Genomic DNA, 27,323 nt, shown 5'->3' with positions numbered 1-27,323 from the left:
CAGCGGGTGGGTCAGGAGAGGTCTGCCGCGCCATGTGGTCACCTCCGGGGCAGGCGGGGATTGAACTCATGCGGAAGTGGCTTTAGCTTCCCAGCCCTGTGCTTTAACCCGCTGCGCCACCAGGGAGGGCCAACTCTTAAATTTTTAATCCTCAAAATTGCATCATCTGGGAAAAAACATATCAGCATTCCAGGTTTTTGTCTAACACCCATTTTCTAGAAATTAGTGCTTTAAAGCTATTATCTTAAATTATTTAGGACAGTTCTGAATTGATATAGCCTATTTCATGCTACATTTGCCAAGAAAAAGGCATTTTATTCAAACGTATCTGTATTGTCTGATGTTAGCTAGTCTTTATGCTAACAAGCTAAGTAGTTAGCACGAACTTTTGGTTTCTATTGTGCCAGGACAGAATGGCAAGATGTGCTACTAGGAAACTTTAATATTTACTTATTTAGTGACATTGTGCAGATGCAGGCACTCCTAGTTTTACTTAACTCCATTTTGTGATTAAAAAGAACATAAGTTTATTATTAAAAGGTATGTTTGTTGGTCTTTGATAATTGTTGGACCTTGTAGAACTTGGGGAGTGGATGGAGGATTTGTAACATTTGTCAAATGCTCTATGTAGAAATATCAGACATGCAAACAAAGCCTAAAACAATGCTTTTCTCCTTTTCTCACATCATGGCACACAGGAAAAGTTATCATTGTTTATCCAGGCCCCTGAACTTAACAGATGAAGTTGTTCCAAATTGTAAGCAATAGGCCCAGAATTTCTGCCCAGATGACCTATAGGCCACATTTATTGAAGATATACTTTTGTTGTTGTTGTTATTTTTGATGACATATGCAAGCACAAGTGTCAAATAGTAGGATAAGGAAATTTTTGTCAAGACATCATACACACCACACCATTTAGCTAATAGGTATAACAGTTTTCCTGCCTCATGGCTGCAGGTAAATTAAATAACCTTGAAATTCTTTTGGTCCTAAGATTTCTTATCTAATAAAAAAAAAATAGTGGTCAGTTAATTTTTCATTTCTAATGTTATGGCCCTACACCAAAATATGGCTAGAAAACCATTGCTTTTGTGATAAACTCTTGAATACTTATATTGTCCCTCTTTTCAGTCAAGTAAAAAAATAATGATTTATCAGTTATCCTTGTACATATGCACTAATTAATTTTATAATAGCATTATCTATATATATGGGATATGGCTTTCATTTAAAAAAATCCAACAAGGACATTTGTTGTCCTTATGTCTATCTCTTCAGTATAGTGGTTTCATTTACTTTGTGACTAATGACTCACAGTGAGTTGTTAGATGCCAGGGCAGGTGGTTGACTTTTTTTTACCCTTATCCTGGCAACTAATTCCTAAATTTCCAGAAAAAAAAAACACTCAAAATGCATTTCTTACAGTGTCATAATTTTGTATTTGAAAAATAGTACATTTCAAGGAAAGTGGGATAATGCAATGAGAAGGTAAGTTCTGGCCTTTTCATCTACCTGGGGTTTAGGTTGAAGAGGAGGGCCATCAAGGAGTCACAGTTGCAGGCCTGATGTTCTGAATGCTCACATTTGATTTATTTTCTTGAAGTCATTGAGTATTTCTGCCTTCTAAATATGGTTTGTAAAAATATATACTGATGTTTTCTTGTCTAGATGATAAAAATGTTTTTCTTCTCATTTTACCCTATGTAGTCAGTATTCACTAGAATGGCAGTCTTGAAAGCTCTGAATAAGATAAAAGAAGAGGATTTCTGCAAGTAAGTAGTAGTACAGAAAGAAGGAAACATGGAATATTAGACTAATGGGAATAGGAGAGCTATCTGGATTAAAAAACAAGGCTGGATATCTTTCAGGAACTAGGATTGTGTCTTAGTCACTGTTCTAGTGCTAGTCTCTGGTGCAATACATAACATGAAGTGGTGTTTAGTGTTTATCAAATTAGTATTTGAATTTATGAATCAAGTCCACTTTCTTTATCTTTTAGATGAGGATGTTGAGATCCAAAGCGGGAGTTCAATTGGGTAATAGAGGCTGGACCTAGAGCCAGGTTTTTTGACTCCAGTTCAGTGCTGGTCCTATTATGTCTATAATCTTGCATGTCCTAGTATTTGTCCATTTCCAGAAGGGCATAAAAAGATTCATGTGCTAAAACATGCAAGACACAATGAACCTTATATTCTAATTTTTAGTGTGTTTATTTAATAAAGTATTATTGTATTTACCCACCCAGAATATCCTTGAGTAAATTTCAAGCTATGAATTTGTGAAGAAGATTTAATATAGTTTACTGGGTAAAGGCATATCTCAGAATTGAATTATTTTTGTTAATTTTTTAGAGATTTATTTATTTGTGCATACAGAAACTAGGTACAGGCCAGAGGTGCAGGGGTGAGAGTGGGGAGTAGAATAGGCAGATGTACTGAAATACACTGCTGAGGGGTCAAGAGAGGTCTGCCACACCATCCGGATCACCTCCCTGGTTGGGGATCGAACTTGTGTTGAAGCAGCTGTGGCTACCTTTATAGTGCTGTGCTTTTAACCAGCGTGGCCCTATTTTTATTAAATTTTTTAACATAAAAATGAAGCAATGGTTCTAAATATCTAAAGTATTTCTTTCTTTGTTAAACATTGTTGGGAATCTATATGAATATTTCAAGCCATGCATTTGGTGTTAAGTTTACAACTAGTCAGGTTTTTAGGACATTCCTAAATAATAAACAGAGAATAAAGTTAGACTTTGCTCTTTCCTTCCTGTCTTCAGGAATTTTTTAGCTACAAGGAAATAGCCTGCCACATTTTCTTTCTTTTTTTTCGGCTCTGTGATTTAACTCCCAAATTCTTGAAATAAGATGGAAAAGGACAGAAGAAGAGTAGAATACTCTCCACTCCTCCACCCCCACCCCCACTAATGAATTTAGTCATAGAAAAAAGTCTTTCATTGCACATCAACTTTTTCCAAATGGTTGAAGATTATGTAAACCAGCAGCACATGTTTGTGGATAGCAAAATAGCTCAAGAACTTGGAGACGTTTCTGTTTCATTTATTTGGATTTTTCTCCCAAACCTCAAAATTGTCATCTACGAACATGAGGCCTCCTGAGCATGAAAGATAGTAAGTAGCAAAACCCTGATTTATAGTGTACCACTCTCATGTATTGTAAGTAGTTCTCCAGGGCCTCACTGGTGGTGCAGGGATAAAGTGTCAGTGCTATCAAGCTATCAGTGTGTTCCATCTCCTGCCTGGGAACTAATCCACATGGCACAGCAGACCTCTCCTGTCTCACCTGCTGCTCCCCTCAGCAGTGTGCTTCAGTAAATCTGCCTGTTCTGCTCCCTACTCTGTCTCTGGTGAATCCTCTCACCCCTTGCACCTCAGCCTGCACACCAGTTCTTGTAAAAATAAGTAAATCTTTAAAAATAGTATTCCAGGGCCCTCCCTACTGGCACAAGGTGTTAAAGCACAGCACTATGAAGCTATCACAGCCACTGCAGCTGTTACCCCCCCCCCCAGCCAGGGAGGTGACCCCCATAGCACAGCAGACCTCTCCTGTCCTGCCCACTGCTCCCCTTAGCATTGTATTTCAGTAAATCTGCCTGTTCTCCTACCCTGTCAGTCTGGTAAATCCTCTCACCCCCTGTACCTCTGGCCTGTACCCTAGTTCTTGTATATATCAATAAAGAAATCTTTAAAAATAATAAAATAAAGTAGTATTCCAGACTCCTGAAAGACCCTTAGAATTCCCAAACTTAAGTTAGGAAAAGTCTTAGTCCTTGAGAGACTCAAGTTCTGTGTGTGTCTCAGACCATGCTGATTCATTGTAGTTATGTGATTTAATAGCATGCCTGGAAAATAGTGGTTATAAAATTTATTTTGTTTTGCAGGCAGTTTCCTTGTCCTCCAAGCTCACCAAAGGCTGTATGCACTGTTCTTGAAATTGAATGTACTCACGGTGCTGTTTTTGTGGCTGGTAAATATTTGGTATATAGTTCCCATTGTCAATGTATCACCCCTTCTCAAAACCTCAAACCAACTCCTCTATTTTCTTCTTGTTATGTTATTAGATTCTGAGTAGCTAACTCTTTGGAGAACTAGAACTGACAACCAAGCTAATTTTATGTTCTATAGGCATTCTTAAGAAGCAGTCAGGAGGTGCCATTTAAAATAATATGGCCAAAAGGAAAGGATTTTGATAGCTTTTATCAGAGAAGACCATGTGAAAAATGGGTAGATGTAGAGGCCAGAAACTGGTCAGGAGAAACAGCCATGGGGGGATGTTTTATAAAAGCAAACTTGAAAAAATAATTTTACCATCTTCAGAATGACTAAACACTTCTGGCTGGGGGAAAAAAAAACATGGTTGTCTTAACTTTCCCAAGAGACAATTTAGCAGAGAATTTTTGTTTTGATAGCTACAGCTGTTTCATAGTAATAGCTGAAATGAAATTGCTCTTCAGGTCTGTGATCCTTTGCCCTAGGGTGGTTAAACTGCCTGCCTTTGCATAGCTTTCATCATAAAGCAGTGAGTCATGTTCTTGTAGGGTTTTTTTTTTCAATTACAAAAACTTTAAAATTTCCTGTATTTCAACTCTCTGGAATATATTATCACCAATGACTATTACCTTGAAAGTATTATTAATCAGGCATAAAAGTAGTAGTTGTTCTTTTTTTTTCTTTTAATGATCCTTTGTGTGTTCTGTAATTATTATAATTTGTTCAGTCAATAAGATCATTAAAGATATTGAGCATTCCTTTAGAACTCCTTTGATGATTCATATCATACCTTTAGCCATGTCTTTTATTATATTTTTATTTTTCTGTGTGTCTGGGTTCCCTAGTTAGATTATAAATTTGTTGAAGGCTACATCTTGTCTTATCTCTTAGTTCCTAAGTTATTGGCGCACAATAGGTAGTTTTTATTTTTTTATCCTGTTGTGTTAAATCACACCATTCCATCCAGGCAATCTGATGTTTCATTGGCAGGGAGATATAATAAATACTCCAGAAATTTGCCACAAACTCCTTGGATAATTGATGGAGAAAGGAAGCTGGAGTCTTCGGTGGAAGAGCTAATTTCAGATCATCTTTTGAAAGTATTCAAAGCAGAAAGTAAGTGTTGTAATATTCATATGTTAAATACATATCATTCATGAGTAGATTTCATGAAGATGGCCAGAAAGATTTTATAAACCCTTGCCAAGTTTGGGCCTCTATCCTGGCAGTGTTCCAGGAACAGGGATTTCTGGGTCTTGTGTTCCTCTGACCTGAGTTGGATTTGAGCCAAAGGATCCAAGAATATCTTTTTTTTTTTAAGATTTATTTATTTATGCATACAAGAACTGGGGTACAGGCCAGAGGTACAGAGGGTGAGGGAAGTCACCAAAGACAGATTGGGGAGCAGGACAGGCAGACTGACTGAAATATACTGCTGAGGAGAGCAGCGGGTGAGACAGAGAGATCTTCTGTACTATGTGGGTCACTCCCTGGCTGGGGATGGGCTCATAGTGTTGTGCTTTAATGTGTTAAGCCACCAGGGAGGGCCTGGATCCAAGAATTTCTTCCCTCTCTTAAAATAACTGATCTTTTTTTAGTAAGTTCAAAACAATTGAAACTACTTTCAATGAATGCACTTAAGCTGTGAGCTTGAGACACTTTATCCTTGGCCTCTTTTGGGGGGAATATGAGGAAATTAAAACACCATACCTTTATCCAGTGCATGCTGGAAAATAATCATTGGCATATGCCTGCTTTCCATCTTAACTGCTAAGCCTTAACTGGAATAAAGTTCAGACTTAGTGAAAACAGATTAGCTAGCTACTACTTTAAGAGACTTAATGGTAGTTTTCTTGTGTTTTTATTCCTAGGTATGAATAAGCCCAGATTTGTAGGATGAGTCAGATCCTGTCAGGCTTGTGTTTTCTCAATAGGCCTTTCAGGTCAAAGGCAGCAGAAAACCTGTGATTTCATGTAGCATTAGACTCGAGGAAAGGGACTAATATTTCAATCTCAAGATACCATGCTATGTATCAGGAAGAACTGTATGCAGTGAATAAGTATATTATTGTTTGGAGTGGATCTCCCAGCCTAAGTAGAATATTTTTTTTTGGGAGACAGACTAGATAGCTGTTTTTTGTTTTTTTTTTTTTTATGGAAAACCGTAAGACAAGTCTGCATTAGGAATGACAGACATATGATTGAGACATGTCTGTCCCTTCCAGTTCTCTGACTTGTCAAGAGGAAAGTGAAGTACTTCAAGTCACATCCCTCATAATTTATTCCCTGTTAGGTAGGTGGATCTTTTATTAAACAGCCTTTAAGAATTGTTTACTTAATAGATATGAAAGTAAGCTAGCAACTTAATGGTTTCCAAAATCTTAGCAGTGAAGACTCTGGGCTATTGTCATGAGCTTTTACCTATTTAATTTAATATTTACACACTGGTTATCTAATAAGAGTTATCCAAACTATAAAAAAAAATGAGAATAAAACTAGCACAAAAATATCTCTTTCAAACGCTTTTTAGGGCCACCTTCCTCCCTTTCTATAAGAAAATTCAAGAGATTTCAGTTCTGATTATTTGGATTCCAGGGAGGCTCCCATTACCAAGAGGGCTGCTTCCCAGATGAACTCTTCATTTAACAATGGGTATCCATCCCAAGATAGCAGTACTTCGAAGTCTGTTATCTCTGACTAGAAGATCCCGATATTTTAGGTTTACTGGCAGCTTAACAATGGCATGTGAAAAAGGGTCCTTTGACACTTCTTCTACACTCAGTCTAGCCTAGATCTGGAGAAGGGCGGCCCTTGTGGCCTTCCCAGCTGCTGGCTTGGCCGGTCCTTGGTGTTAACTTGGTGCTTTACCTAGACTTCTGATCCTAACTAGAATTCCAGGTCTGCCTTGGATCTCTAGCCCTTATCTACCCAACTTGGGGTTGCTTCTCTCTGTGAGGCCCACAACTCTGGGCCCTGTGATTCACAGAGGAGCCCACTTTAAGCTCATGCAGCCAGGTGTTTACCTAGGCTTACAAAAGGGATTTATTAAAGGTAAAGGAAGCAACAAATCCTACTTTCTTCATAGCTCAACAGCCTAGAAAGGGAGGCTAATTTTCAGTGCTGTTTTCATGGGATTTTTCAAACCTTTTAGCATTCCATTTTCCAAAGCCTGCATTGCATGTGGAGTTTTTCCTGGGAGAAAAATGGCCATCCTTTTTCTCCTCCCTTCCCCCTATGTTCTTCCAATCTTGTTCTTCCTCATCTTGTGCTCACCAATGTGACTAGATTATTGAAGAGTAAATTCTAGTCTTGTGGCTGATGTTGCAGTTGTGCTCTTCGTACAGGAATGTTCTGTACTTGCCCCATCTTAGCCTTACCCACTATATTATAACCCCTAATGCTCCACATTCAGCTTTGTGAGGATAAGAGCTGTGTCCATCCTGTTTGCTTTTGTCTCCCTAGCATCAAGTACAGTGCCTTGTACACACACCCTGTCATATTTGTTCTTGAATGAATAAAAGAGGCGATGAGCCTGAGTTCTAGGCCTCAGCCTCTGTGAACTGTACCATTTTATAATAACTGACCAGGATTCCCTAAACATTCCAGCCCTTCCCAACCCATGGTCCAAAAAGACTGTCTTGCTTGTCTCTGAGGGCACACGCTTAGCTCTTCCAAGAGCTATGTCTCTGTGGTGTGGAATAGCTGTGGTGAAGAGGTGCTGGAGCCAGACTGCTCAGTTCAAATCCTGACCCTACTACTTAGCACTGATGTGACCTTAGGCAAAGGACTTATCCTGTTTCTGTCACCATCCTTATAAGTACTATGTACTTTATAGTGTTATCATAAAGCATTGATGCCTCCTTATGGTAAAGGGTGTTGTAATAATGATGGTGAAGTTATCTGTCAATTGCATATCAATGAAAGTTTTCAGGTAGCAAACATACATCCTTTTAAAAAAAACCCCACAACACTTCCCCCTCCTAATATTTGCCACTTTTAGTGTCGGATGACCCATCTTTCTTACAATGTGCACTAACTGTCATGTCCCAGCTTAGGTTTGCGATTTGCTTTCAGAGTCCAACTTTTATTTTCTCCTCTTATTTTCATTGAATTTAATTCTCAAATAAATGGTCTTGCTTTGTTTTGTTTTAAGAGCAAAAAGAGAAAACAATAGATTTATCACTATAAGCTGTGGACAGAGTAGTGGAGGTCTTGACTTTCCCGTGTGATGGGGATGGGGAAGGTAGTTAAATCCTGGCTTTGATATCAGAAGCACTTAGCTCTGCTAGTTAGTTATGTGTCCTGGGGAAAGTACTTAACATTTCAGAAGCTTGTTCTCTCTTATTCAGTGCCTGCTTCTTGAAGTAATAAGGATTAAATGAAATAGTATATATATGGATTGTTCAAAGCAAATTGGATTTCTACTAAAGGGTAGGAGGAAAGGACTATTATATCTCTGACTTTTCCCCCCTTATCTATTTTTCCAAAGGTTTTAATTTTTCATCCTCTGGAAGAGAAGATGTAGATGTGAGAACATTAGGAAATGGTAAGATTGCACTAGCATTACTAGATTGGAACTAACTTTCAAATTGTCACCCTTTTGAAAAAGACAGATTACTTTAGTCAGATAAAAACCCAAGTGGACAGAGCCCAGAGCTTCTCAAAATAAGGAAACCTTGTGGATTATGGAGTCACCTTTATAAATACTATTATGCATTGACAGAAATTATTTCTTCAGGGACCATCTTGTTGCATGTCTGTAGATTATAAGGAACATTTCTGTGCCTAAAAAGGTGATGCCTGATTTTCCCCCCAAAAGCTTGATTATTAGTTGTCCCATTTAATAACATTTCAGCAGCAACAGTACATTTTTTCAATGCACAACTTCATTTTAAAAACTGTTCTTTTCTCTTAGTCTGTATTTCTCTCATTTTACATTGTTTCATTACAAGAAAAATGATGAGAGTTAGTCCTGAGCTGTTAGGTATATAGTCCTTTCCTTTCATAGAATCACAGCCTTTCCATTCACTGGTGGATTAGGTTAGGATGGAATTCAATGTAGTATACACCTGGCATTGCTGCATGGGACAGTGCTACATTAGGGTCGCCAGTCAAGTAGTGTTTGGATTTTATTTGTAATTAATTTTATTTGTAATTTGTTCATGTACCTTCGGGAGAGCAGTCATTTTCACATGTTGCTGGTGTTTAGCAGCCCTTCAAAAGCCCCTTGAGTCTTTTCACACATTCTTCCCTCCCCCAGATGTAGTCATGTCACTAAATTTTCAGTCCTCTAGAGTTCAACTCATTTTTCACACCTCCTAACCCTCTTGCATTAGCCCAAATGTTAACTCCATCAACACGTTTCTGTTTCATGACGGGGTGTGTGCTGCCAGGAAGGCCCTTTGCAATTGAGCTGGTGAATCCTCATAGAGTACATTTCACTTCACAAGAAATTAAGGAACTTCAGCAGGTAAACCACTTCATGACATGGAAATCGTCATGTTTCTGCAACTCTGTAGCTGAACTAGAGTTGCTAATTGTTTTTCTTTTTCTGCTACTACAGAAAATTAATAATTCATCTAACAAAATCCAGGTCCGTGATTTGCAGCTTGTTACAAGGTAAGTGTAGGCTCACTGGTGGTGATTTCAGAAGGAAATTTTGACTATACATCAAATACTTTATAATGGAATTGTACCCAGGATATACAAAGACCTCAATACAATTACACTCAATAATAAGAAAACAACCCAATAAAAAATTCATTTTCTTTAAGGAAGTAATAATCAACAAAAACATGAAAAAAAAAAAACACCTCAAGATCATTAGTCGTTAGAAAAATAGAAATCAAAGTCACTTCATACTGATTAGGATGAGTATAATAAAAAATGCAGAAATTAACAGCTGTTGGCAAGGATGTGGAGAAATTGAAAATCTACACTTCTGGCTGGATTGAAAGTGTGGCACTTTGGAAAACAACTTGATAGTTTCTTAAAAGGTTAAACCTAGATTTATGTATGACCCAGCAATCCTAATTCTAGATGTACACCCAAGAAAACTGAAAATGTATGTCTGCACACAAGACTTCTAAATGAATATTCATAGTACTATTCACAATAGCTGAAAGATAGGAACTACCCAGATGTCTGTGAATCAACAAAACACGGCATATTATTCAGTAATAAAAAGGAAGGAAATACTGATACATGCTACAAGGTGGATAAACCTTGACAACATTATGAAAGAAGCCAGATACTAAATAACACATACTGTATGGTTACATTTCATACGAAATGTTAAGCATGGGGAAATCTGTGGGGACAGAAAATTGAATAGTTGCAAAGGGATGGAGGAGGTGAGGGGTGAGGAATGACTGCAAATAGGTGTAGAGGTGGGGTGATAAAAGTATTCTAAAACTAGATTGTGGTGATATCTGCACATTTTTGTAAACATACTAAAAAATCAGTGAATTTAAATGGGAATTTTAATGTAAATTATATTGCAACAGAGTTGTTTCTGAAGAAAGAAGTTTGAGGCAAGGCTTGTGTGTGCTTTATATATTCAAACAAACTTTCTTTTGTTTTTGTTTAGAGAGGCAATAGGACATATGAAAGAAGGTGAAGAAGAAAAGACCAAGACATACAGTGCCTTAATATGGACAAGTAAAGCAATACAGAAGAAAGACATTGAATTCCTAAATGACATGAAGGTAGTTTACTCTAATTCTTTTTGTTTTATTCTTTTATTGTTTATAAAACAATAGTTTATAACTTTTGTCTTCTAATTTGTTACCAACAAGTCATAGAGAATGGGCTCTGGGACTGAGACCTAGTTTCAAATCCTGAAACTAGTTTCAAATTACTGATGGATGACTGGGCAATTCATCTCATCTGCCTAACAGGCAGTGTTGCTAGTGGTTAAAAGTCTGATTCTGAGGACAGGCTCTGGGTATAAATTTCTTAGTTGTGTGACTTTAGTCACAGTTACTTTAATCTCTTTATGCTTTAATTATTTAAAAGAATTGAGTGAGTTTAATCAGATAAAAAACACTCATCAGGGGCCTCCCTGGTGGCCTAGGGGTTAAGTCTCAGTGCTATCACTGCTGTGGCCTGAGTTTGATTCCAGCCCAGGGAGCTAAGCCACATAGGGTGCAGCAGGCCTCTCCTGTCTCGCCTGCTGTTCTTCTTAGCAGTTATTTCCATAGATCTGTCTGCTCTGCTCCCCATTCTGTCTTTGGTGAATCTCCTCACACCCTGCATCTCTGGCCTACACCCCAGTACTTGTAGGCATACATAAATAAAAGAAAAATAAAAGAAAAAGATGAATCTTAAAAATAACCACTCATCTTTATAAAGGCAATACAAAATAAAACTCATAGAGCTGCATAAATAAAACATGTTATAAGTAAGTAAAACAAAACTATATTTATATATATATATATATATATATATATATGAAGCACAGTTTTTGGCACATGCTAGGTTTCCTTCACATAAACATGCCACTCTCAAGACTCTACCTGTTCATTTGCATATATCTGCCCATCTGCTCCACTTCTTCCAGTAAAGATAATTTACTTTCAAATATAACAACTGAGCATAATGGACACAAAGATGTGTATGGTTATTACAACATTGTTTACATGGCAACATTTAGTAATAATGTAGATGACCAATGACAGGGACTGGTTAATGTTATGGCTTATCTGTTTGCTGGACTAGTACTGGCCAGCTATTAGAAATTCTGTAGTAGGTGAATATTTATTGACAAAGGAAAATGTTCCTTGTAAGTGCTAAGGGGGTTAAATAAACTATAAGAGTTTTTAGCGGATGATACATTGTGATGTATTGTGACATTCACACACTACATAGTTTCTCACACATGCACATACACAAATGTACACAAATGTACACATGACTACATATGAAACAAATCATATAGCAAAAGATAACATAAGTAGGATTTGCATGTGAAAAATACAAACACCCAATAAAGAAAAAGAAACAAAAGATATGACCAGGCAGCTAAAAAAGAGCAACTCCAAAGAGCCAACATTCATTTGAAAGTTATTCTACCTCCAGAGGGAAGAAACAATAAGAAATTACTTTATTCCTCTCAGACTCAGAACACCTGTTGGTCGAAGTTGAGGAGTTGCATACATTATTAGTAGAGATTTAAAGTGTTTTATCTTTTTTTGGGAAATAATGAGGCATGACCATTAAAAAAAAACAACCCTGAATTTCTTCCCAGAACTCCCACTACAGGCAGTCTGTCCTGTAGAAGACTCCAGTGCAAAAGGATATCTGCACTGACTTTGTGCAAAGTGACAAAAGCAACAAGAAGATTTGAACCAAACTGAATTTCCTTCAATAAGAAAGTGGTAGGAGGGCCCTCCCTGGTGGCGCAGCAGGTTAAAACACTGCACTGAGAAGCTAAAAAGCCACTTCCAATGAGTTCGATCCCCGCCTGCCTGGGAGGTGACCACATGGCGTGGCAGACCTCTCCTGACCCGCCCGCTGCTCCCCTCAGCAGTGTACTTCGTTGATCTGCCTGTTCTGCTCCCCACTCTGTCTCTGGTGAAGACTCTCACTGCCCCTGAGCCTCTGGCCTGTGCCCCAGTTCTGTATGTACAAATAAATAAATCTTAAAAAAAAAAAAAGTGGTAGGATAAATTGGAATATTGTACAATGATTAAAAATTAAGGCTAAAACAACATGTGATCCCTTTTAATTAATGTATGTATGTTGGGGAAAAAACAAATAGAGGTAGGTTTATATCTATTGAAGGGACATGCATAGTAAGAAAAAAATCATCAAAGTGCAGAAAAATATTGGTAGTATGAATATTTTAGTGAAAAAAATGCAAGATACGTGTATTCCTGCTTAGGGAAATTCTTTTCTACAATAAGGGGATGGGCTCAGTCTCACCAGTGGTCCTTCAGTTCTCAGTTCTGTAGTGTATAGTTAAAGCCCTTTGGCACTTGGCCCTTTATCCATGGCCTTTAGGTGGTTAATCAGACTTCAGACAGGTATCTTTAGGATTACAAAACAAATTTCTAACCTCTCTTCCATTACAAGTGTACAAATCATTTCGAATGCTGTAGAGACAATAACTCATTAAAAAAATAGATACGTAGTCTGGAAGCAGCTATTAGAGAGCTAATCAGAAGTAATGTCAAAAGATGACTTTAATAGGTATGGACTAAGTGATGATGGGAATCTTTTTTTTTTTAAGATTTTTTTTTTATTTGTGCATACAAGAACTGGGGTACAGGGCCACTGGTTGGGGGGTGAGAGGGTTCATAAGAGATACAGTGGGGAGCAGAACAGGCGGATCTACTGAAATACATTGCTGAGGGCAGCAGCAGTCTGCTGTGCCATGTGGGTCACTCCCCTGGCCAGGGATTGAACTCAGGCCTTACCAATAACAGCATGACAGCACAGAGACTTAACCCCTATGCCACTATAGAGAACTTGATGATGGGAGTCTTTCAGTGGCTTAAAGCCCAAGCGAGACTAGTTCACTTTCAATAATTTTCTTAACTGTTAGGGGTAGAACAGTTTTCAAATATTACTATTGGCATCAACAATATAAAAACTGAGTTACTACTCCATTCTGAGAAAAAGCCACTTCAAATTTACTACTTGTTTCCTCTTTTCAAAGAGGAACTGACTTCTAAGAAGAAAAAAATAATCACTTCTGTGTTAAATGTGTTTCTGAAAACACATTATGTCCCCAGCAGTATGGGGACAAGAGAGTGCAATAGCAGAGAAAATGAAATGATTTCCTTTTGTGTGCTAAAATCAAGCAGACCAAAAAAAAAACCCCAAAACAAAACACACAAGCATGTGCTGATCTCAGTGCTATGTTGGGAGCTATGCTAGGTCTAGTAGCTCGGTTAGTGTTTCCATGGACTAATTTGTGGATCAGTCTCCTGGGTGCAATAGATGGTAAAGGAAACAGAGCTGAGTAACATTCCTGACTTATTTAAGAGCCAACAGTTAGTTTCTGGAACCTAATAGTTCAGCCTTGTTCTTTTTTTTTTTTTTTTGGACTTTTTGGAACAGAAGAATGTAGAATCTTAGGGAGACAGCTTATCTCATCAGAATAAAGAGATTTTCTAAAATCAAAGAATTAAGGAACATAAAACCCATGAGTCAGGAGGGGGCCCATGGTTCAAGTAGTTGTATCCATTTGTTCAAGGGTAGTCTTTGTCAGAAATTGCTCTTTCTCAGAGAATTTAACAGAGGGAAGCCAGACAGAAACCTTTCTTTACTTAGCAGGGCTTTAGGTGTTCACTAATCATGTAAATAAAGGAAATGTTCCAACAAGAAATTTCAAAGTTCTTATGAACCTACATTTCTGGTTATGCCTAATATCTATTTTTGAAACTTGGAATCAGTGAGCTTTTTGCAATATTAACATCTATTTCTTAATTTATATCTGTGACATAAAAGCAACTCTCTTAATAGTAAGAACAAGTCTGTGCCCCTAAAAAGTCTGAATAAAAAACATGCAGTGTCACTATGGTGATGGCACATGGATGATTTGGTGATGGGAAGCCTACAGGGGTTACAACTGAGATGAAAAAATGCACAAAGTGATGTGAAAATAAACTATTATTAAAAAACAAAAACCATGCAGTGTCATAGCAGGAGCATAAAGGAACAAGGGGAGGAAGTGATGGACAACTATATACCAGACACATTTTATGGGGGTTGGGTGGGGAATGGGATCAAAAATGGGCAGTGGGTGGGAGTGCATGGGACTATGGCGATGGCACATGGGTGATTTGGTGATGGGAAGCCCACAGGGATTACAACTGAGATGGAAAAAGGCACAAAATGATGTAAGAATAAACTTACTATTTAAAAAAAAAAAGATATGTAGTGTTATTATTCTCAAGTACCTTGAAATGGGCTAACAAATACTAAGAGGTACTGATTTATTAGCCACACTTATTTTGTAAGTTATGTTGAAACATCACCCTGAAACATGCAAACTGCCCATACACACAAGTAATGCTGATATCGCACCTCCTACACCCAGTCATTTGTCATCTCAGCCTGAAATCCCCATACTTTGGTCAGTCTGTTGACTTAAGGGGTAAAAAAGATTAAGGACATGCCTTCTAGAAAGGTCTGTTAAAGGCAGGATACAAATCCAGAGTCCTAACAGTTAAAACAAAGAGACCTTGGGGAGCATTTATTTCAAAGGTTTTTTTATGGTCTATTGGGGGGCCCCAGAAAATGAGTAATTATAATCAAGGTTATGAAAAGTCCCAGAGTTTGAACCTCCAGTGGTATATGGAGCCCTAAGGAAATATGGGAAGCTCTGAATGACAAAGGAGGTTTCACTGGGCAACGAAGCTGACTCCATGCTTGTGTATCATCCTCTTCTAGGACTTAAAGATTGATCAGAAAACACCTCTACGGGTTCTTCACCGGAGACCACTGGCTGTGAGAACTCGAGTCATTCACTCCATGGATACATGCTACTTGGATGAGCATCACTTCCGCCTCCATCTTAAGACTCAAGCAGGAACGTATCCTTTGAACTTCTGCATAGCAGTAACCTAAACAAAATCCTCTTGGAAGTTTGTTACCTTCAAAAAGAGGGTCAGTTGGATTTGGGCGGGTATAAGGAAAAGTTTAGGCTGGAGATGAATCCATTTTGGTGGTTTGGGGTGTTTTTTATTTCACTAGTTTTTGAAAATGACATTTTAAATTATGAGGAAGGAAACAGCAAGTTCAGTACGTACTTATGTTTCTTGTAATACAGCGTCTCACACAATGCTGAGCACATTTTCAATACTCAAGAAACACTTTTGATTGATTCATTTGTTGTCTTTACACATTTTACAAGTCACATACTCATGCCCATGTTTGGATATCCCAGAATATTTGAGCTTTGCCCCAGAGGATTAAAAACTGATAGTAGATGGGAGTGGCCCTACTTTACATACCAATCTTCATTTGGCCGCTGACCCAGAACAAGAGAATAGTCCAAGGCAGAGCACTTGCCCATAAGCGACCATGCCTTCTGCGGTTTTGTATCAGAACTGCATTACTGGGAGCTGCTCGTCTGAGTTTTAATTCACTTCTCAAATGTGCTGCTAGTTTTCATTTGTTTCTTGATTTTAGGGTGTGGTTCAGTAGCCTAAGTGATAAAATATAGTTATAAAACTAATGCTATACATAGGGATTGGGGGTGGGGGGAATGTTACGTCCATCCCCAAGGAGCATTCATTCACATTATGCTGCAATTAGTTTGTTTCTCCTATCCACTGACCCTCCCCTTCCAACCCTGTTCCAGTCCACAAGTGACCAGGATTTATTCAACTGAAACATGTATAGGTTACTGATTTCTAAAATTTTCTGACTTTTTTGCAGTTTGGATCAAGGAATGACCTATTTAAACCACAGTGAACACATTTACCTATTGTAGGTAAATTTCAAAGAAGTCACAGTTTAGGAAAAAATCCTTTTACTTCATCCTAATTTTAATTTTGATGCACCTAGGGGAAAAGTGGTATAACGTCTTTTTATTCTCATTGAAATGTATTCAGAACCGGCTGTGTACATACACTCAAAACTGGAAAAAAAACCCAACTATCTAGCAAAGCCTTAGCTGCCATATGGTAATGATGATTTTTTTTTCACATATATTTCTCTGTATACTGAGTCAGTTCATTTGATAATCTCCTCACCCCTCTGGCTATGAATAAGAACTGTTCTGGACATTTTAACTGGTTATTAGAGGGGATTTTTGGTCATCTCTCCCTATCATTGCTATTCAGATGGACATTCTCTAAAGAAAGTGAGAGAATGACAGTTGTTGAGTAATTATGCAAAGTAATTAGCAAAGAAGACAGTTACTAGATAATTACACCTCTTATGTCAGAATGAAAACATTTGGTAAAGGTAGAGTGAATACATTTTCAGAAACTGAGGAGTAGGTAAGATCAGCACTTACAGTGTTAACTTCTTGTCCTCTGAGAATAAACTTATTTTTTGTATTCAGAGTGGTTTATAAAATGCAACATAATGCTGAATGAGTTTTTACTAAATGGCCAGTTAATACTTTTTCAGTTGTGAATGAAGGTAGCAAAAGTCCCTCCCTATATGAGGAATGTTAATATAATATTGTTAGTGACTGATTCTAGCACTAGTTAATGGCTGGAGATTTTTAGGACCTATGAGGGAAACACAAAGTTACTTTTTTAAAAGAGAAAGACTTAATTCTCTTGCTAACCATGTTAACAAATAACTAGAATGTAGGTCCTTTGATAATCCTCCTGAAGGGCCTTCATCAAGACAAAATGAACCTTCCATCCTATTGCATTGTGCACTGAGTCATATCACAAGGAAACTTACTGGAGTCACTGTGTATGGCCTTGTGGAAACCCACCATCTGGCAGATGTTGGGTGTATTATTAAATATGGAACCAGAAAGGTGACAAAACAGAAATGTAGCATGGAAGAAAATAGTAGAGGGGTGGGTAGGTGTTGTTTAGTGGTGAACTACAACTAATTTTGAAAGTCAATATCTAAATCTTGGGACTTGGAAATGAGCTGGAGAAAGAAGAGGGCCACGATTCTGGGTAAGTCTGATATTAACATAGGTCCCAGTTCCTGATCTTGGCTGCTAGGCTGGGAAGAGCCAGTGTGTCTGAGCTTACTTTCTAACACACACATATATCACAAATCACAGCCCAGGAATCACCTTTTTTTTAACATTTGCTTTTGCTTGCCATTTCCCTTTATCTACTAGATCTCAGCGAAGCTGGCTATCTCCATATTTTCCTTAAGCCAATCCCAGCTACATTAAAGAGTTTGTACATGGAGACTTTGGAAGAACCAAGCCAAACATTGGCTCTCTGATGAATGTGACTGTAGACATTCTTGAGCTGGATGTGGAGGTAAACCTTTATCTATATATTAATATATATATATATATTACATTATTCTTCATTTTGTACATTTTTTTCATCTCAGTTGTAATCCCTGTGGAGATAAACCTTTCTATTATACTCTTTGTACAGTAAATGTAACAAACATGCTTTTTTGGCATTATGCTAAATAGTACCACTCACCTTAGTAGGTATTTGAAGATGGCCAAAATCTCACAATAGCATTGTACTGCAAGGAGAGACTGTCTTCTGAATTTTTCTCTTAAAAAAATACAAGGCTTCATTTATGATTCTTGACAATACATAGCTAATTTACTAAACGTGCTTTACATATGACATGAGCCATACATAAGCCCTTAAGTCAAATAAGGGAATGGAGTTTCCTTTGGCTCTAGCGTTTATTCATACCTATATTATTCTATAAAAAACTCAAGGTAGGCTACTCAGAAACATATTCAGGACAGGGATAGAAAATGGGATGAGTCAATGGTTATTAATAAAAGTAGTTCTATAAGGATCTCCTTATAGAAGTGGTCCACATTCTCTGCTCTTGTAGTCTGATTTGAAAGCATGTAACTTCTTAAGTCATCAGAAGAATGGCTAGACACATTGGCAGTTTTCCATAAATATTTTTTCACATTTGAGTATTAGTAGGAATGATGTCACAAGTTGTGCTCCTTAGTAAATAATTCAGTGTAGGAAGAGTCCTGCAACTCTATGCCCACCTCTCATCTCCACAAGAAACAAACAAAAACCTTTACAAGAGGCTAGCATTTTGCACTTGATAATAGTATCAGTTCTAAAAAAGAAGTGGTTAGAGTAGCAATCATGATCACTGGGACAGCCTTTACCTTACCACTAAGCCTATAAAGTACTTTCAAATTTAATTTTATAAAGCTCTGATGGGATAATCACTGAGGGCATACTTTAGATTGCAGGTGACCTTCTCAATGAGGCTTATTTTAAAAAGACAACTTTCTGTTAAATAACAGAAAATCCCAAAGCATTCATCTTCTTTGACTTAAATTCTTAAAACAGCTTAGGAGTATTGAAAACACAGACCAGTGTTTCTCAACCCTGATTGTCCTTTGCAGTCACCTGTGGAGTTGATCACTATTTTCAGGCTTGAGAAACCACCAGTTTACTTAGAGATGGGTGTTTAGTATATAAGGCTATCTTCCGAAGAAGAACCAAAATATTTTGTAAAAGATACAAACATGTGCAACAATTACTTGGGTTTTTCTAATGAAAATTTTTGAGTCAAGTATGTAAAAGAACTCAGATTAATTTCATTAACTCTTAAAAATTATTTAAAAGAAACTACTTAAATTTTAGGTTTTAATACTCTGGTTTCTCTTCAGATCATATAAATCTTTCGCTTTTAAACGAATTTTAGGTTTTAAACACAAATAAATCTCAAAAAACATAGACCAAGTGGATTTCTTTTTTAAAACTTATAGGTCAGAACCTCCAGGGTAGTTTAGACCAGGTATAATTTCATACTTCTAAGTCCTGTAACAAGATTGTTTATGTGGAGACAAAATAGTTGCTATTGTTATTTTATTATGTCTCTAAGATTAAGGTTTTGTTCTAGAAGAGCCAAACCAGGCTGAATATACATAAATTCAGTTTAAAAGAACAAAAGTTTTGTGTGATACACAAAGATCCTTAATCCTTTACTTGTTCCAAGTGTTCTTTTATATTTATTTCACATTTAGTTGTTAATTTACAACAAAGATTAAGTTTATAGTCTAGTTGAGTAACCAAGTGGGATCAGAAGAGTAAAATTTGCTGAGACTTCTGAGGGAGACTTAGTGTTGCCATGTGAATTTATTTACTATTTTACCCATATTGTTACAGGGCCACCCCAGTGTGAACTGGGCCACCTGTCCGTGGGGCCTCACCCACCCGCTTAAAATTGTTAGACTACAGGCGCACACAACAGGGTCAAAATGGGTTTATTTAGAAAAGGGAAAAACAACAGGAAATAACTGTAATATCTTACCAGCTTGCCGACTTGGAGCTCTGGTAACTAACTGAAAACCCTGAGTCATGTGGTCTGGAGCGCAATTTCCCAAGCGAGAGACGCAATGGCACCTATTTATCCCCCAATGTCCCAGAATGCCTGCTTAGCTCCGCCCTTGGGTCCTCACAGTTCTCGGCCTGGTACTGCTGGGAGTTGTAGTTTCCAATCACTGGAGTAGGGAGTAGAGTCCAGAAAGCTGGAGTAGGGAGTGGAGTCCACAAGACACTGCAGAGTTCCTTTAGGACATCCTTCCCCTTAACAATGTAACATTAAAAAAATGTCAATGTACCCTAGTTTCTTTAACATTCAAAAGGCACAACTAATAGTAAGCAATGGAATAACCAACACTCTATGAATTCAGGAACAGGCCTTGGGCCCAGGACTCCCGAGTCCTAAAATGGATTTTAGATTTGAATTATGGTATTCAATGGCTCATTTATTCAGATAATTATGTCTGTTACATTGTAGTAAAACTATTAAAAGTATACAGTATTACCAGTAAATGCTAATTAAAACAGTAATATGTTTTAATGACTTGCTTTCTTCTTTGTAGTCTGTAGATGTTGATTGGCCCCCTGCTCTGGAAGACTAGCTTTCAAACTGGGCAACAAAGGTTTTCCTGGCCTGATGTGGACATCCACCATGTTTACCCACCATAGGGTGTCTCAGTAACAACTTGGATCATGTTGATCTCTATATTTTAAAATCTGTTGTAACATCTCAGGATCTATGTATGTGTATATTTTGTTATATGGTTCTAAGAATGTCATGATTTTTCTTGTTTCCTCTTCAACCCCCCAACAAACCAAACAATGCATAATGAATTAATTTTTTTAATGCTTCATTTAGAGAGGTAGACAAGATAAATTCTGATAATCTGAGCTGTAATTTCTCTTAGCAAAATTTCCCTTCACAAGATACATACCATGTTTAAAATCATGTAATAAAATTTAAAAATGATTTTGATATACATTATATCTAGATTTATGCAATACAGTATGCTTTAAGATATCAAATGCAAACCTGACATGATTATTATTTTTCCTATTAAGTTTCAAGTAAGCTATTACCAGTAGAAGTTGGTGTGATATGTCACATCTTAATCATTTCAAGTTACTATTTTGACAATCTAAAACTGTCAATAAATTTCCTGGGAAATGAAACCTTAGGAATTGAGGCATGTCGTGGTAAGGAAACTCCTTTCTTTTAAATGAGACACAAGTGCCTGCAATAACTTCAATCCCAGGGATAAGACTTCAAAAAAATCTAGATTGCTAAAGGTAAACTGATACTATTCTTGAGTGCTTCCTTGTATTACTCAATTTCAACCATCTTCATCAGGTAAATAGGATATTATCACTTCTATTTTATAAACATAAAAACCAAAGAATAGGCAATAGATGGTTTATCTAAAATTGTCACTTCCATAGATAGGATGAACTGAAGTTTCCTGGTCTCCAGGGTCCTTTCTAATAAACCCTTTTACTGAGCACCTGCTATGTGAAGGAGACCCCTAAGGATGTCATTTAAATGTGTATAACATGGTGATACATGATACCTGACCTTTGGAAATGAGAGAGCAAATCAAGGAGCTTACCAAAAAACAACCCAAGTATATTTCATATGATCTCCTATGATTACCATTGTTAATAAGTTAATCATCAGTTGGTACTACAAAGAGGAAAAGTAAGCTAAACCTAAAAAAAAGTCATTATCAGTTAAGTTTCAGATTTGAGTGTAATTTCCATCATTTCTGATTCAACTGTCAGCTTATTTTATAATACAGATGACTTGGATAGTACTGAATTAGTTTCCCATCTCTACACTATACATAGCTCCTGTATACAAAGATATATTATCCACTTTACAAATCAGGAAAATGATGAAATTTAGATAAGCTACATATACAAATAACAGCATTTTTTTTTTCACTATTTCCAATGCCAGGAAATGATAAAGGGATAATAGAAATAAGCTTTTGATAAAGAGTAAAGCTTTTGTGTGAACATTTTTGAGTTTTGGTGGAAATGTTACAACCAAAGAGATCTAAATAATTTGGGAGAGATCTAAATAATTTGGGAGATAGTTTTTTTTTTTTTTTTTTTTGCAAGTTTCATTTTGATTCAGCTGTGAATTCAGTGAATCTGCGAAATGGAAGAACCTCTTCAGCAAACTTAAATTAGAAGACTTCTATTTCCATTTGTGAGATATGCAATATTTTAAGAGTAGATATTAGTTGTAAATACTTATTCAAAATGTTCACGAGACATGGGTGTTTAAAAATTAATGTAGGTCTGCTTTATGCAGACCTGTAAACATTAAATAATGAATACTATAGTTTCGTGTTTGCCTCTATGAAAGTATTTTTACATTTGTTATTGCCTCTGATAGTACTGATTAAACATCTTTTTAAAAGCATTTAGAAAAGGGGCCCTTTATCTCTTTGTGCCGATATAGTCTGTGATTTAGTTTAGGCAAAATGTCAACTCTGAATACTTGGAAAAGTAAAAGTAAAGTTGGTGAAGTGAAAAATTTTTCAAGTAAAATGATTACATTGTACATTACATGAAATAAATTTAAAAGTTATAGTTCTATTTGGAAAGAGAAAAAATCTTGGAGACATCTTTTCCTTGAAAGCTTTATTCTTGGATTTTTAAGTCCATGTAAGAGGATGTACTTTGATGGAAGCTTTTCTGAATTGATGTTTTAAAATGGTGCATTTTTTAAATTATGAAAACAATTGATATTTTTAACTTTTTCATTCTGAAATGATTTCAACCTGGTAGGAAAATTGCAAAAAATACAAGGGACCTTTTCTTCCTAAACCATTCAGCCAGTGCTGCCCCAACACTCTGAATACATTAGTATAAATAAAATACAACAGTTCTTGTAGTTTCAATTTAATAGCAGGAAGGTAACACTGACATTACTATAATTCACAGACCCCATTCAAGTTTCACCAGTTAACCATCAATGTTCTTCCTAATCAAGGGGTCTCTCTTTGCATTTGGTGGTTGTCTCTTTAGTCTCATCAATCTGTAAGTTTGTCTTTCCTTGACTTAAATGATTTTAACATTTTTGAAGATTTCAGCTCACTTACCTTGCAGTTACCTTGCTCCTCTATTTGGGTTTGCCTGATCTTTTCTTATTAGATTCAGGCTATACCTTTCTAGTAACACCACCAGAGAAAAAAATACTATCTTCTGGCATCTGATTAGGTATTGTACTATTTTGATTTGTATAGTTACTTATGACTGGGCTTTGATTAGCTAATGAAGGTACACGCTTTTCTACTCTTACACTTTTCTTTTAGTAAATATGATGTTGTAAGAACATCATCAAACGTTCACTACTGATTTTTACCTGAATCAGTGATTCGATAATCACAGTGATTATCAAATATTCATTTTCTGATTCCACCATCCCTTTACCTTCACTGGTTGGCATTCCACTGCAAGGAACCTTCTCTTCTTGTGATTTCATGACTTCCTATTTTTTTTTTAATGGGTTATGACCTGTCCCTAACATTTATTTTGATGTCGAAGTGTGGGTTTGGCCTGTGGATTTTCCTTTGATCTGGATCCTCTATCCTTTTGACATGCCCCACCATTCTTATAACATGTTCTTACTTAATACAGAGACACTCCAGGCACAACTTGTATTTCATTTGCACCAGACCTAGAATGGGCTGGTTCACTAAGAAAAACTGCTTCTTTTTTGTGGAACATGACATTTGAAACCAAAACCTGGGTAGTAGGTCTGCTCAGTGCTATCACGACATTGCTGTGTCCAACCCTCATGGCAAATGCACACACTTACATCTATGTATTTCTCTCTACATATAGATATATGTTGAAAATTATGAGTTTAACTTAAACTAGTATTTCCAATTCTAACCTTATTTTAGTTTTCTCCTTTTTCATATTTGTAATTTCTCCCTGAATGTGAGAAATCTGGCTCCCATCAGCTTCAAAATAATTAATACATCATTTACCTTCATAACCAAGCTCATATTGTGCATCTTTATTCCAGGTCACTGAGACTCCCCTCCAGACTCCTCACATGTTCTTGGTTCCACACTTACTACCATACTAAGTTACCCCCGTGGCAAAATCTACCTGCACTTTGTTCAGTATAAAAATGACTTTGTCCTAAACTATTCAGGGAAGGAGAAGGATAGCCAGAAAATAAGTCAGGAAAGCAAAAATTGAAATAAAAAAAGCAGTTTAGCACTCAAAAAGTTATCATTTCAAAGAGCTAATATGCATTAGAATACATAATTTGTCTGTGACATTCCATAAAAACACCCACTGTTTCTGTGAGACAATTATTATTTTTATATCAAATAGCAACAAAATATTAAGAAGTTTACAATTTCTCCATTTATTCTCAAGAAGAAAAATCACTGTATACAAAGATATTACAAAGGTGATAAAATATTATGTACAATAAAAGGTATATTGACATCTGAAAAATTATTGCATCTAGCTATCACACTTAACATTAAATAACTGAACAGTACCTGAGAACTTTTAAAATTCACCCATCAGTGCCTCAAAATTAATTTCTGCCATGAAGAAGCATATAAAAATATTTGAAAAAGTCATAAAATAGTGCCACTACGCAGTGCTCTGAATTTATCAGTCAGCAGTATTTTAAGTACATTCTTTTAAAACAGAAGCTCTGAAGGGGTTACCTGGTTTGAACCATGCACTAAGAATGCCCATTACCCAAAGACTTTGTGTGGTCCTTTCTGTCTCTCCTAAGAGATATCTTAACTGTGCAATTAGTGACTAGTATTTCAACTAATTCGCTAATAAAAGCTACCATGTCACTCATCAAGTCTCCTGAGATTGAGTTCCACAAATGTATCCCAAAGTCTTTCAATTGTATCTATTTCTTACTACCTTTTGTGCAAAGTTATATTTTGTTTAGATGAAGTTTAAGGAAAAATTAGCAACTGTTTTTAAACAATTTTATTTACCTATATATCTAAAAATGCAATTTGTTGAAATATATGATTTTATACTTTGCTATTCTGTATTTCTTTTTATACATGTGTTTAATGAACTTTATTTGTAATTCTTCAAATTTTCAAAAGTCCAATAGTAAACTGAGGTTGTTGAAACAAATAAAAATGTTAAGAGTATGATAAGTTCTGTCTTCTCTAAATATTACTAGCAGTTGGTGTCATACAACTAAAGGCACAGTCATTTAGAATAGAAAAATATTTAGAAAAAATTGCTTAAGAAACTATGCATTTTGTTTACTAATGAGGGTACTGGGAAGGTGATCTATACTTTTCTATGCATAAAAAAATTGCAGACCCAATTAGTTTTTAGATTTGATCTTTTAATTGATAAGCTGGTGCTTTAACTAAACTTTGTTAAGATATTATTTGTTGAAACATTTGTCTTAGACAAAGGCATAAAAATGGGTACAGACAACCCATACATACATTTCTCTCTCATTAGCTATCCATTCCTGGGCTTATGTTAAGTAGCATGAAGTTTTCTATTATATAGAATGCAAAAAAGATTCTAATTTTATACTTTTCATACTCAACCTCTGAAGTTCTTCAGTTGTAACTTTCTTAGTTATTATGATAAGCCTGTTTAGGAAGATAGTCAGACTACTTCCAATTCATAATCTACTATTGCAAAGATATTCAGAGTCACAGATTTTCAGAACAGGAAGTCATTATCATCATTATATAATAGAAAGTGTCTCTGGAAAGAATAAGAAATAAAGGTACTCTATCTGGACAATGGCTAGCTGTTTAGGAAGATAGACTACTTCCATATTGCAAAGATATTCAGAGTCACAGATTTTCAGAACAGGAAGTCATTATCATCATTATATAATAGAAAGTGTCTCTGGAAAGAATAAGAAATAAAGGTACTCTATCTGGACAATGGCTAGCTGTTTAGGAAGATAGACTACTTCCATATTGCAAAGATATTCAGAGTCACAGATTTTCAGAACAGGAAGTCATTATCATCATTATATAATAGAAAGTGTCTCTGGAAAGAATAAGAAATAAAGGTACTCTATCTGGACAATGGCTAGCCACTCTAAAGAGAAATTCTTCTTAGGGTTCTTCCTTAAGACTAATACATAGCAATACTTTTCATCCTGCCATGTATCAGACAAATGCAAGGAATGTTTTAAAGTATAGCTTAATCAGAACCATGGAGATTGATGTGTGTGTGTATTGGCTTAATAACATATTTGATTAGCATTATAGAACCAACAGGCAGGCTAGGAATTATCTGCATTTTATATCTGAAAAGATAGATTCCCAGAAGGTGTGATTTGCTAAATAATAAACAACTTTAAGTGACATAGCCCAGATGTGTTGACCAAAAAAATCCCTATTCTTTCCATTTCTCATGCTATTTAACACTTACAGCAATGTCTTTAATCTCAGTAAATCACTTTGTGATATAACAAGTTATTTGGTGCTACTAAGCAGCCTGGATCATGAATTACAAGTCTCTTAACATGGCAAGTATAATTTTTCTGAGGCATTAGGTTAGAAATTGATGACCCAGCTATTTCTGTTCACCACAGTAGTAATTTAAAAGGCCATTAAGAAATATATTATAGAAAAAAAATATATTATGTTCTTATGCTATACATCAGAATAGTGGTAGGAATAGGTAGATATCAAAGGATATGAAGGAAACTTCTGGAAATAATTGTTTACATATGTAAAAATTCATCAAGTTGCACATTTATAATTTGTTTACTTTATGCATTTTACTGTTATCCCTTAAGAACTTGGTGTTTTGCACATTAGACGTTCAAAAATGTAATATATTATCAATTACATGAATACTGGAGTGCCTGTGAAGGGATAGGAAGTCAAGGAAACGCAACAGAGAAAGACTACAGATTGAACTGCCACATATAGTAGAGAGAAGCAAGGTCAGAGACAATAAATAATCCTGATACCTTTCAACTTTTCCCTATTACAGTCCTCCCTAGTGCAGGAAGCAGAGAGTAAAGCATTCCACAAGCTGGAAATCTTGGCATCACTGCAGGTCAAGTACCTTTCCCACTAAGAGCCTTATCTTTGTCCACATTTTTATATGGCCCTATGTTAATTTCACCCTTCCCTCTCTAATGATAGCTGCCATTTATTAAGCATCAACTGTACTTGGGATCGTGGTAAGCGATAGATTTCTAAGGATAAATGAAACAAATCTTAAACAACTACAACTCAAAAGGAGGTCTACAATATGGGCATGTGCAAAGCTGCACTTCAACAAGCAAAAAGCACAGTCTCAAAGGCCACATCTTTCACTAGAAGAGCAGAGGCAGAGTGGGTAATATGTTAAGGATTTGGAGGCCCTATTGTCTGAGAAAGTTTTTT

General features: G+C 36.3%; 1 protein-coding gene across 4 annotated transcripts in view; it reads left to right on the top strand.

Annotated features, from left to right (window-relative positions):
• The window catches only part of PUS10 (pseudouridylate synthase 10), a 60,854-nt gene extending 38,340 nt beyond the window's left edge, over positions 1–22,514 (top strand). For all 4 annotated transcript variants that reach the window (XM_004691425.2, XM_012731606.1, XM_012731604.1 and 1 more), the window contains exons 9-18: positions 1,711–1,775; positions 3,901–3,986; positions 5,000–5,125; positions 8,499–8,555; positions 9,403–9,479; positions 9,573–9,628; positions 10,599–10,716; positions 15,410–15,552; positions 17,829–17,928; positions 20,499–22,514. In XM_004691425.2, coding sequence (XP_004691482.1) covers positions 1,711–1,775; positions 3,901–3,986; positions 5,000–5,125; positions 8,499–8,555; positions 9,403–9,479; positions 9,573–9,628; positions 10,599–10,716; positions 15,410–15,552; positions 17,829–17,928; positions 20,499–20,537 — 867 coding nt within the window. In that variant the 3' untranslated portion in view covers positions 20,538–22,514. The remainder of the gene's footprint in view (positions 1–1,710; positions 1,776–3,900; positions 3,987–4,999; positions 5,126–8,498; positions 8,556–9,402; positions 9,480–9,572; positions 9,629–10,598; positions 10,717–15,409; positions 15,553–17,828; positions 17,929–20,498) is intronic.
• The last annotated feature ends 4,809 nt before the right edge of the window (positions 22,515–27,323 follow it).

The sequence above is a fragment of the Condylura cristata genome, unplaced genomic scaffold (assembly GCF_000260355.1).
Source record: "Condylura cristata isolate star-nosed mole 26May11 unplaced genomic scaffold, ConCri1.0 scaffold00031, whole genome shotgun sequence".
Lineage (NCBI taxonomy): Eukaryota > Metazoa > Chordata > Mammalia > Eulipotyphla > Talpidae > Condylura > Condylura cristata.
The sequence above is the reverse complement of the archived record's forward strand: the minus strand, read 5'-3'. Positions and strand labels throughout refer to the sequence as shown.